Genomic DNA, 12,739 nt, shown 5'->3' on the forward strand with positions numbered 1-12,739 from the left:
TGGGGCAGGACCTTGGACAAGGCCGAGAGAGTATCGCCGCCCGCCGGATGAGATAGAGGCAGCGAAGGCGGAATGGCGATAGTGGGAAGAAAGGCTGAGAGAGCTACAGGAACCCAAGAGGCAGCGGCACATATTTTTTTGAGGGGGGGCACACGGGTAGATTGGCTAAGGCGGGTTTAAGACCTGAGCCAACTCCCCGTGCTTATCGTGGGAAGCGAGTGACTGTACAAGCACGGTGTTATGCGGTGGTGAGCACGGTGTCGCCCATGCGCACTCACAGCCTGGTGCGCTCGGTGCAAGCTCCTCACCGTTGTCGTGCTAAGGTTGGCACTCAGCCAGCTTGGAGTATGCCCACTCAGCATTCCTGCCCTCCAGTGCGCCTCCAGAGCCCAGTACGTCCTGTGCCTGCTCCGCGCACTCTCCCTCCAGTGCGCCACCATAGCCCAGTACGTCCTGTGCCTGCTTCTCACACTCTTCCTACAGTTCGCCTCCATAGCCCAGTACGGCCTGTCCCTGCTCCTCGCACTCTTCCTACAGTACGCCTCCATAGCCCAGTACGGCCGGTGCCTGCTTTGAACACTCGGTCCTCAGTGCGTCTCCCTAGTCCGGTGAGACCTGTTCCAGCTCCACGAATAAAGCCTCCAGTGATAATCTATGGTCCGAAGCCTGTAGAGATGATCCATGGCACGAAGCCTCTAGTGATGATCCATGGCCCAGAGCCTGTAGGGATGTTCCATGGCACGAAGCCTCCAGAGGTAATCCATGGCCCGGAGCCTGTAGATATAATCCATGGCAAAAAGCCTGTAGGGATTATCCATGGTCCGGAGCCTGTAGGGATTATCCATGGCACGAAGCCTGTAGGGATAATCCATGGCCCGGTACCTGTAGAGATGATCCATGACACGAAGCCTCCAGTGATGATCCATGGCGCGGAATCTGTAGAGATGATCCATGGCATGGAGCCTGCAGCAACGGTCCCAAGTCTGGAACCCGTAATGACGCTTCACAGTCCGGAGCCTCCAGCGATGCTCCTCAGCCCGGAGCCTCCAGTGATGCTCCTCAGTCTGGAACCTCGAGCGACGCTCCCCAGTCCGGAGCCTCCAGCGACGCTCCCCAGTTCGGAGCCTCCATCGACGCTCCCCAGTCTGGAGCCTTCAGTGACGCTCCCCAGTCCGGAGTCTTCAACGGCGGTCTGCAGCCCGGAGTCTTCACCGGCAGTCTGCAGCCCAGAGTCTTCAACGGCGGTCTGCAGCCCAGAGTCTTCAGCGGCGGTCTGCAGCCCAGAGTCTTCAACGGCAGTCTGCAGCCCAGAGTCTTCAACGGCGGTCTGCAGCCCAGAGTCTTCAACGGCGGTCTACAGTCCAGAGTCTTCAGCGGCGGCCTTCAGCTCAGAGTCTTCAGCGGCGGTTGGCGTTCCAGAGACTCCGCCGATGATCCACGGTCTGGTTCCTCCGGACACACAGAAGCGGGAGGGATCAGTGGGCGAGGGGGTTGGGGGGGGGTGCTACGCCCGGAACCAGAGCCGCCGCAAATTATAGATGCCCACCCGGACCCTCCCCAATAGGTTCAGGTTTGCAGTTCGGCTGGGGGGGGGTACTGTCACGCTCTTACCTAGGAGAGCTGTGTTTTCTCTGTTTAGTTAGGTCAGGGTGTGATAGGTGGGTGGGCATTCTATGGTCACCATAGCAACACCCACCCGTAGCACGCGGTCCAGCAGGTATATTTCACTGGTCATCCTCAAAGTCAACTCCTCGTTTGGCCGCCTTTACTTCCAATTCTCTGCTGCCAATGACTGGAATGAATTGCAAAAATCATTGAAGCTGGAGACTTATATCTCCCTCACTAACTTTAAGCATCAGCTGTCAGATCAGCTTACCGATCATTGCACCTATACACAGCCCATCTGTAAATAGCCCACCCAACTACTTCATCCTCATATTGTTATTTACTTTTGCTCTTTTGCACCCCAGTATCTCTATTTGCACATCAAATCAAATCAAATGTATTTATATAGCCGTTCTTACATCAGCTGATATCTCAAAGTGCTGTACAGAAACCCAGCCTAAAACCCCACACAGCAAGCAATGCAGGTGTAGAAGCATGGTGGCTAGGGAAAACTCCCTAGAAATCCCAGAACCTAGGAAGACACCTAAAGAGGAACCAGGCTATGAGGGGTGGCCAGTCCTCTTCTTGCTGTGCCGGGTGGAGATTATAACAGAACATGGCCAAGACGTTCAAATGTTCATAGGTGACCAGCAGGGTCAAATAATAATAATCACAGTGGTTGTAGAGGGTGCAACAGGTCAGCACCTCAGGAATAAATGTCAGTTGGCTTTTCATAGCCGAGCATTCATTGTATCTCTACCGCTCCTGCTGTCTCTAGAGAGTTGAAAACAGCAGGTCTGGGACAGGTAGCATGTCCGGTGAACAGGTCAGGGTTCCATAGCCGCAGGCAGAACAGTTGAAACTGGAGCAGCAGCCCGGCCAGGTGGACTGGGGACAGCAAGGAGTCATCATGCCAGGTAGTCATCATCATCATCATCTGCAGCTGCACATTTATCACTCCAGTGTTAATGCTAAATTGTAATTATTTTGCCACTATGGCCTATTTATTGCATTACCTCCATAATCTTACTACATTTGCACACACTGTATATACATTATTCTATTGTGTTATTGACTGTAGGTTTGTTTACACCATGTGTTGTTCTAAGTCGTTTTTGTTGCACTGCTTTGCTTTATCTTCGCCAGGTCGCAGTTGTAAATGATAACTTGTTCTCAACTGGACTACCTGGTTAAATAAAGGTGAAATAATGTTGTATTTTTTATTTTTTTAGATGATAACTTTAATAGAAAATGAAGGGCAGCCATTGACGCCATAGTTCCAGTAATGTTGAAAAAGGCCATATCCAAACAGAGAGCCCCTTGGATGAGTGAGGAAACTAATCAATTAAAGAGTAAATGGAGAAAAGCAGAGCGGAAGTGGAGAAAGTGAAAGTTGCAGGTCTATTCTGATATTCTGAGATAGCAACTTGGCATATACAGTGCATTCGGAAAGTATTCAGACCCCTTGACTTTTTACACATTTTTGTTACATTACAGCCTTATTCTAAAATTGATTAAATAGTTTTTTCCCCTCATCAATCTACACACAATACCCCATTATGACAAAGAAAAAACGTTTTTTTAGACATTTTAGCAAATGTATTAAAAATAAAAAACTGAAATATCACAATTACATAAGTATTCAGAGCCTTTACTCAGTGCTTTGTTGAAGCACCTTTGGCAGCTATTCCAGCCTCGGGTCTTATTGGGTAGGATGCTACAAGCTTGGCACACCTGTATTTGGGGAGCAGGTTTTCATCAAGGATCTCTCTGTACTTAGCTCCGTTCATCTTTCCCTCGATCCTGACTAGTCTCCCAGTCCCTGCCACTGAAAAACATCCCCACAGCATGCTGCCACCACCATGCTTCACCGTAGGGATGGTGCCAGGTTTCCTCCAGATGTGATGCTTGACATTCAGGCCAAAGAGTTCCATCTTGGTTCATTAGACCAGAGAATCTTGTTGAGGTGCCTTTTGGCAAACTAAAAACGGGCTGTCAAGTGCCTTTGACTGAGAAGTGGCTTTCGTCTGGCCACTCTACCATAAAGGCCTGATTGGTGGAGTGCTGCAGAGATGGTTGTCCTTCTGGAAGGTTCTCCCATCTTCACAGAGGAACTTTGGAGCTCTGTCAGAATGGCCATTGGGTTCTTGGTCACCTCTCTGACCAATAACCTTTTCCCCCGATTGCTTAGTTTGGCCGGGCGGCCAACTCCAGGAAGAGTCTTGGTGGTTCCAAACTTCTTCCATTTAAGAATGATGGAGGCCACTGTGTTCTTGGGGACCTTCAATGCTGCAGAAATGTTTTGGTACCCTTCCCCAGATCTGTGCCTCGACACAATCCTGTCTCGGAGCTCTAGGACAATTCCTTCAAACTCATGATTTGGTTTTCGCTCTGACATGCACTGTCAACTATGGGACCTTATATTGACAGGTGTGTGCCTTTCCAAATCATGTCCAATCAATTTACTTTACCACAGATGGACTCCAATCAAGTTGTAGAAACATCTCAAGGATGATCAATGGAAACAAGATGCACCTGAGCTCAATTTCGAGCCACAGAGCAAAGGGTCTGAATACTTATGTAAATAAGGTATTTATGTTTTTTATTTTGTGGGGGGAATTAATACTTTCCGAATTTCCGTATAACACGGCAATTAGAAATGCCAGACGGGCTCATTTTTCTAACTTGATCATTATTATTCCAAATAATTCGAGAGTGTTCGTCATGACCATTGATTGCCTGAATCCTACCAGCACAAACTTATGTGAAATTTCCTCCACATCTGAATGTGATGAGTTCGCGGCATATTTCAGAGATAAGATAACCAACATTAGGCTGGAAATCAGTCAAGCAAGACGTGATGAGAAGTTTGATGATTGTGTGCCCTAGCCTACCACACAAAGGCACTATGGATTTATGTTCCCTGGTTGACACAGACATGCTCAGGAAAGTAATATCACAATTTAAGCCTTCTGCCTGCCTTCTCGATCCTATCCCCACCACCTTCTTCAAAACAGTTTTTAATTGCATATCTGAAGAAATGCAAGCTATTGTTAATCACTCCCTGTTCACAGGCACTTTCCCCACTGCGCTAAAAACTGCTATGGTGAAACCTCTTCTGAAGAGAAATAATCTAGATTCCCACCACAGCACAGAGACAGCCTTAGTTAAAGTGGTAAATGATCTTAGAGCCAACACAGATGCCAAACAGCTCTCTGTCCTTGTACTCTTAGATTGAAGTGCTGCATTCGACACTGTTGACCATGATGTCCTTCTGGACAGACTGGAGAGGTAGGCTGGCCTCTCTGATCCAGTTCTAAATAGGTTTAGGGTCTATTTAACCTGTCTAGGGGTTTTTGTCACCCTTGGTGAATATAACTCATAGAAAATACATGTCACGTGGCATTCCACAAAGTTCGATTTTGTGTCCGGTACATTTCAGTTTATATATGTTACCCCTTGGCAGCGTTATCAGAATGCACAGCATTGATTTCCACTGCTACGCAGACGATACACAACCATATAGGCTGACCACACCGCTCGTCTCTCGTGCAGGTTTGACTACTGTAATGTTATCCTGTCTGGTCTACCCAAGAAACCCATTGGACAATTGCAAAACATACAGAATGCTGCGGCTCGCGTACTGACCAAGACCAGACGGAGAACACAGATTACACTGTTTGAAGGAGTTTGCACTGTGAGTTTTAGAATTCATTTGAAGATTCTTCTATTTAAATCAATCCACGATTGTGCACCCCAATACATGTCAGACATACTTTTAAGTTATGTACCCAGTAGGTCCCTCAGGCCCTCTGGCACTGGCCTTTTAACTATCCCAAAGCCTACGACCAAGAGGCATGGAGAGGCAGCCTTTAGTTACAATGCCCCCAGCCTTTGGAATAGCCTGACAAAGAACTTGAGGGGTGCCGAAACTGTGGCCATTTTTTAAATAGATCTTAAAACACATATTTTTTGCTTTGCTTTTCCTTAGGGTGCTTTTAAGTTGTTCAATTTGTGTCATTCTTTTGTTTTTTATCTTATGTTTGTTGTGTAGTAAATATTTCAGCTTTTGTTGTTTTTTCTTCGTTTTTTCCCCTGTAAAGCACATTGCGTTGCATTCCATGTCTGAAATGTATGTCTGAATAAATAAAGCTTGATTAGATTTGATTTGATGCCCTGGTATGTATTCCCCGGTGTTACCGTCTAGTCTTATTGTCTTACAAAACAATGTACAATATAAGATCTATGCAATATTGTACAAGATATTGTTTTAGGGTTAGGGGTTTGGGTTAGGATTAGGGGTTTGGGTTAGGGGTTTGGGTTAGGATTAGGGGTTTGGGTTAGAGTTAGGGGTTTGGGTTGGGTTAGGGTTAGGGTTATCGGTTAGGGTTAGGGGTTTGGGTTAGGGTTTGGATTAGGGGTTTGGGTTAGGATTAGGGGTTAGGATTAGGGGTTTGGGTTAGGGTTAGGGGTTTGGGTTAGGATTAGGGGTTTGAGTTAGGGTTAGGGTTTTGGGTTAGGGGTTTGGGTTAGGGGTTATCAGTTAGGGGTTTGGGTTAGGGGTTAGGGTTAGGGTTAGGGGTTATCAGTTAGGGGTTTGGGTCAGGGTTAGGGGTTTGGGTTAGGGGTTTGGGTCTGGGTTAGGGTTAGGGGTTTGGGTTGGGATTAGGGGTTTGGGTTAGGGTTATGGGTTTGGGTTAGGATTAGGGGTTATCAGTTATGGTTAGGGGTTTGAGTTAGGGTTAGGAGTTATCGGTTAGGGTTAGGATTAGAGGTTTGGGTTTGGGTTAGGGGTTATCGGTTAGGATTAGGGGTTAGGGTTAGGGGTTATTGGTTAGGGTTAGTGTTATGTTACAGGTATATTAGCTGAGCAAATGTACAGACAGGGGTAATTTATTTAGACATTAGTGGTTGCCCAGGGAGGTCTTTGTGTATAACTTGGCAGAGATGCCATAGCCCCTTGGTGGCTTGTGGTTTACAGGTAAGTGTTGCTGGCTGCTGTACTGATTGACATGATGGATGGCACTGCATTGCACTGGACTCAAAGCAGACGTTGCCCGATATAAAACTTTAAATCGCCAAGATTTTCTAGCTTTTGGTTGTATATAATAGAATAGAATAGAATAGATGAATAAATAAATAACTTCATTTTCCCAGAGGGCATAGGTTTATACAGTTCATTTGGAAAGTATTCAGACCGCTTGACTTTTTCCACATTTTGTTACGTTAAAGCCTTATTCTAAAATTGATTAAATACCTTTTTCCCCTCATCAATCTACACACAATACCCCATAAGTGAAAACATAAATACCTTATTTACATAAGCATTCAGACCCTTTGCTATGAGACATGAAATTGAGCTCAGGTGCATCCTGTTTGCATTGATCATCCTTGAGATGTTTCTAAAACTTGATTCGATTCCATCTGTGGTATATTCAATTGATCGGGCCGACTCTCTTCTCTGTATACATCAATGATGTTGCTCTTGCTGCTGGTGATTCTCTGATCCACCTCTACGCAGACGACACCATTCTGTATACTTCTGGCCCCTCTTTGGACAATGTGTTAACTAACCTCCAGACGAGCTTCAATGCCATACAACTCTCCTTCCGTGGCCTCCAACTGCTCTTAAACGCAAGTAAAACTAAATGCATGCTATTCAATCGATCACTGCCCGCACCTGCTCGCCCGTCCAGCATCACTACTCTGGACGGCTCTGACTTAGAATATGTGGACAACTACAAATACCTGGGTGTCTGGTTAGACTGTAAACTCTCCTTCCAGACTCACATTAAGCATCTCGAATCCCAAATTAAATCTAGAATCGGCTTCCTATATCGCAACAAAGCATCCTTCACTCATGCTACCAAACATACCCTCGTAAAACTGACCATCCTACCGATCCTCGACTTCGGTGATGTCATCTATAAAATAGCCTCCAACACTCTACTCAACAAACTGGATGCAGTCTATCACAGTGCCATCCGTTTTGTCACCAAAGCCCCATACACTACCCACCATTGCAACCTGTACGCTCTCGTTGGTTGGCCTTCGCTTAATACTCGTCGCCAAACCCACTGGCTACAGGTTATCTACAAGTCTCTGCTAGGTAAAGCCCCGCCTTATCTCAGCTCACTGGTCACCATAGCAGCACCCACTCGTAGCACGCGCTCCAGCATGTATATCTCACTGGTCACCCCCAAAGCCAATTCCTCCTTTGGTCGTCTTTCCTTCCAGTTCTCTGCTGCCAATGACTGGAACGAACTGCAAAAATCTCTGAAGCTGGAGATTCCCATCTCCCTCACTAGCTTTAAGCACCATCTATCAGAGCAGCTCACAGATCACTGCACCTGTACATAGCCCATCTGTAAACAGCCCATCTATCTACCTACCTCATCCCCATACTGTATTTATTTATTTATCTTGCTCCTTTGCACCCCAGTATCTCTACTTGCACATTCATCTTCTGCACATCTACCATTCCAGTGTTTAATTGCTATATTGTAATTACTTTGCCACTATGGCCTATTTATTGCCTTAACTTACCTAATTTGCACTCACTGTATATAGACTTTTTGTTTTCTTTTGTTCTACTGTATTATTGACTGTATGTTTTGTTTATTCCATGTGTAACTCCGTGTTGTTGTATGTGTCGAATTGCTATGCTTTATCTTGGCCAGGTCTCAGTTGCAAATGAGAACTTGTTCTCAACTAGCCTACCTGGTTAAATAAAGGTGAAATATATAAATAAATACAAATTGGGCATGATTTGGAAAGGCACACACCTGTCTATATAAGGTCCCACAGTTGACAGTGCATGTCAGAGCAAAAACCAAGCCATGAGGTCGAAGGAATTGTTCGTAGAGGGAAGGGTACTAAAAAATATCTGCAGCATTGTGGGTCCCCAAGAACACAGTGGCCTCCATCATTCTTAAATGGAAGAAGTTTGGAACCACCAAGACTCTTCCTAGAACGGGCCGCCTGGCCAAACTGAGCAATCGGGGAGAAGGGCTTTGGTCAGGGAGGTGACCAAGAACCCAATGGCCACTCTGACAGAGCTCCAGAGTTCCTCTGTGGAGATGGGAGAACCTTCCAGAAGGACAACCATCTCTGCAGCACTCCACCACTCCTCAGTAAATGGCACATGACAGCCCGCTTGTAGTTTGTCAAAAGGCACCTAAAGACTCTCAGACCATGAGAAACAAGATTCTATGGTCTGATGAACCAAGATCGAACTCTTTGGCCTGAATACCAAGCGTCACATCTGAAGAAAACCTTGGCAACATCCCTACGGTGAAGCATGGTGGTGGCAGCATCATGTTGTGGGGATGTTTTCAGCAGCAGGGACTGGGAGACTAGTCAGGATCGAGGGAAAGATGAACAGAGCAAAGTACAGAGAGATCCTTGATGAAAACCTGCTCCAGAGCACTCAGGATCTCAGACTGGGGCAAAGGTACACCTTCCAACAGGACAACGACACTAAGCACACAGCCAAGACAACGCAGGAGTGGCTTCGGGACAAGTCTCTGAATGTCCTTGAGTGGCCAAGCCAGAGCCCGGACTTGAACCCGATCAAACATCTTTGGAGAGACCTGAAAATAGCTGTGCAGCGATACTCCCCATCCAACCTGACAGAGCTTGAGAGGATCTGCAGAGAAGAATGGGAGAAAATCCCCAAATACAGGTGTGCCAAGCTTGTAGCATCATACCCAAGAAGACTCAAGGCTGTAATCGCTGCCAAAGGTGCTTCAACAAAGTATTGAGTAAAGGGTCTGAATATTTATGTAAATGGGATATTTCAGTTTTTTATTTATCCTAAAAACCTGCTTTTGCTTTGTCATTATTGGGTATTGTGTGTAGCTTGAGGGAAAAAAAACAATTTAATACATTTTAGAATAAATCTGTAATGTAACAAAATGTGGAAAAAGTCAAGGGGTCTGAAAACTTTCCCAATGCACTGTATGTTTGAATAGGATAGCTTTATTTTCCCATTTTGGTTATGGCATAGGTTTATAGGTTTCTCATCCTAACGTGAATGGGAAAAAAAGTAGCCATACAGGACTAGCCATGTTCATTAAGTGGTCTAATCATTTTTGTCTTACAGTAATAGTGGAACAGTATGGGGCACCATGGTGAGGCTATGTTGGTGTAATTAGCTAATTGCTCCAACTTTATGTATGTTTTCCTCTGTAACCAGCCACTTCACTAACCTCACACACTGCTATTCTGCATGACTCAACGGCCTGCTAGAAATGCTTTATTTTTCATGTCTACCCCTCAGAGTCTACCACACAATCCCCATTTCACAATTGAAAGTCACTTTTTTCTGGCTATAGGAAATAGCCAGTGTTTCAGATACATTTTGGACTATCATTTGAGTACTCACATGCAGTCTCAACTGAATTCTGCGTACCGTGAGAATATGTACAGGTATAGATGTGTGTGTTGTATTGGTATTTACAAAACTGTTGTGCTTCTCCATGTTTGACCAGCGTTCATCAGGTTATCCAATGTGAGGGGTGGGAGACCCCCTGGATTTGCCTGTAAATTCTGACCCAGTTGAAGATCAGAATTCCTAAGCTCCCTCCAGGGACCCTAAACACACCTCTCACCGCATCTGGAACACATTATACCATGTAGAACCATGTGGATGGCACATTGAGTCTTAAAGAGGTGTGTGTGTGGAGCTGCCTTTACCACATTTTAGTCATTAGCCGAGCGAGCACCCCTCCGTAGGCGCAGTGTTTGGACTTATCTGGTGATAACATCACCTGTGGATGGCATGGTCCTCTTGATGTCTTCTAAGGCTGTTGATACATTACTAATAATCCCTGGTCAGACTGGCTGCCTAGAGGTTTCTAACTGAGGAGGTTTCTAACAGAGGAGGTTTCTAACTGAGATAATGTCTGGATTTTGTTTCACCGCTAGCCCTTAGCCCCCAGCCCAAGTTCCAAGCCCCCAGCGCCAGTCCCTAGCCCCTAGCCCCTAACCGCCAGTCCCTAGCCCCTAGCCCCTAACCGCCAGTCCCTAGCCCCCAGTTCCAAGCCCCCAGCACCAGTTCCAAGCCCCCAGTTCCAAGCCCCCAGTTCCATGCCCCCAGCCCCAGTTCCAAGCCCCAGTCCCAGTTCCAAGCCCCAGTCCCAGTTCCAAGCCCCCACTTCCAGTTCCATGCCTGCAGTTCCAAGCCCCCAGCCCCAGTTCCAAGCCCCCAGTTCCAATCCCCCAGTACGAGTTCCAAGCCCCAGTTCCAAGTCCCCAGCCCCAGTTCCAAGCCCCCAGTTCCAAGCCCCCAGTACCAGTTCCAAGCCCCCAGTTCCAAGTCCCCAGCCCCAGTTCCAAGCCCCCAGTTCCAAGCCCCCAGTTCCAATCCCCCAGTACCAGTTCCAAGCCCCCAGTTCCAAGTCCCCAGCCCCAGTTCCAAGCCTCCAGTTCCAAGCCCCCAGTCCCAGTTCCAAGCCCCCAGTTCCAAGCTCCCAGTCCCAGTTCCAAGCCCCCAGCCCCAGTTCTAATCCCGCAGTTCCAAGCCCCCAGTCCCAGTTCCAAGCCCCCAGTTCCAAGCCCCAGTCCCTAGCCCCCAGTTCCAAGCCCCCAGTTCCAAGCCCCCAGTTCCAAGCCCCAGTTCCAAGCCCCCAGTTCCAAGCCCCAGTCCCAGTTCCAAGCCCCCAGTTCCAAGCCCCCAGCCCCAGTTCCAAGCCCCCAGTTCCAAGCCCCCAGTTCCAAGCCCCCAGTCCCATGCCCCCAGCCCCAGTCCCAGTTCCAAGCCCCCAGTTCCAGTTCCATGCCTGCAGTTCCAAGCCCCCAGTTCCAGTTCCAAGCCCCCAGTTCCAAGCCCCCAGCCCCAGTTCCAAGCCCCCAGTTCCAAGCACCCAGTTCCAAGCCCCCAGTTCCAATCCCCCAGTATGAGTTCCAAGCCCCCAGTTCCAAGTCCCCAGCCCCAGTTCCAAGCCTCCAGTTCCAAGCCCCCAGTTCCAAGCCCCCAGCCCCAGTTCCAAGCCCCCAGTTCCAAGCCCCCAGTCCCAGTTCCAAGCCCCCAGTCCCATGCCCCCAGCCCCAGTTCCAAGCCCCCAGTCCCAGTTCCAAGCCCCCAGTTCCAAGCCCCCAGTCCCAGTTCCAAGCCCCCAGTTCCAAGCCCCCAGTCCCAGTTCCAAGCCCCCAGCCCCAGTTCCAAGCCCCCTGTTCCAAGCCCCCAGTTCCAAGCCCCCAGTCCCAGTTCCAAGCCCCCAGTCCCAAGCCCCCAGCCCCAGTTCCAAGCCCCCAGTTCCAAGCCCCCAGCCCCAGCCCCAGTTCCAAGCCCCCAGTTCCAAACCACCAGTCCCAGTTCCAAGCCCCCAGTCCCAAGCCCCCAGTTCCAAGCCCCCAGTTCCAAGCCCCCAGTCCCAGTTCCAAGCCCCCAGTTCCAAGCCCCCAGTTCCAAGCCCCCAGTCCCAGTTCCAAGCCCCCAGTCCCTAGCCCCCAGTTCCAAGCCCCCAGTCCCTAGCCCCCAGTCCCTAGCCCCCAGGTCCAAGCCCCCAGTTCTAAGCCCCCAGCCCCACTCCCAAGCCCCCACTTCCAAGCCCTCAGTTCCAAGCCCCCAGTCCCAGTTCCAAGCCCTCAGTTCCAAGCCCCCAGCGCCAGTTCCAAGCACCCAGTTCCAAGCACCCAGTTCTTAGCCCCCAGTCCCAAGCCCCCAGTCCCAGTTCCAAGCCCCCAGTCCCTAGACCCCAGTTCCAAGCCCCCAGTTCCAAGCACCCAGTTCTTAGCCCCAGACCCAGTTCCAAGCCCCCAGTCCCTAGCCCCCAGTTCCAAGCCCCCAGTCCCTAGCCCCCAGCCCCTAGCCCCAGTCCCTAGCTCTTAGCCCTCATGTAGATCTGAAAAGATTGGATATGTTTAAGCAATATGGAAATTGCCTCACCTTGCTTTCTAATTGGCTGGGTGGAATTTCCGCTATATTGATTTCACCTATCCAATCATATCAGATCTACAATACTCTAAGGAGTAGGCTAGGTGGTCGGTTTGGAAGTGGGAGACCTCTATACTTGAATAGACTAGCATGGATTAAAGACTACGAGGAGCGCTTTCCTTCTCTCTGTTGACCTTCCCTTTTGGTTACATTTGGAGGTTTGGCTGGTGATGCCAGGAATTCCACTGGAGAATT

General features: G+C 48.5%; 2 protein-coding genes across 2 annotated transcripts; both read left to right on the plus strand.

Moving 5' to 3' along the window:
* The first annotated feature begins 10,695 nt into the window (after positions 1–10,695).
* Positions 10,696–11,508, plus strand: LOC115175422 (extensin-like). Its single transcript, XM_029734652.1, has one exon. The coding sequence runs from the start codon at positions 10,696–10,698 to the stop codon at positions 11,506–11,508; it is 813 nt and encodes a 270-aa protein (XP_029590512.1).
* Positions 11,505–12,254, plus strand: LOC115175423 (extensin-like). The gene has a single exon (XM_029734653.1). The coding sequence runs from the start codon at positions 11,505–11,507 to the stop codon at positions 12,252–12,254; it is 750 nt and encodes a 249-aa protein (XP_029590513.1).
* The last annotated feature ends 485 nt before the right edge of the window (positions 12,255–12,739 follow it).

Source organism: Salmo trutta, chromosome 36, assembly GCF_901001165.1.
Source record: "Salmo trutta chromosome 36, fSalTru1.1, whole genome shotgun sequence".
Lineage (NCBI taxonomy): Eukaryota > Metazoa > Chordata > Actinopteri > Salmoniformes > Salmonidae > Salmo > Salmo trutta.

What these genes read in the sequence shown, in the direction of transcription:
- LOC115175423 (XM_029734653.1), top strand. Translation starts at nt 11,505, where the DNA reads ATGAGTTCCAAGCCCCCAGTTCCAAGTCCCCAGCCCCAGTTCCAAGCC.
- LOC115175422 (XM_029734652.1), top strand. Translation starts at nt 10,696, where the DNA reads ATGCCCCCAGCCCCAGTTCCAAGCCCCAGTCCCAGTTCCAAGCCCCAG.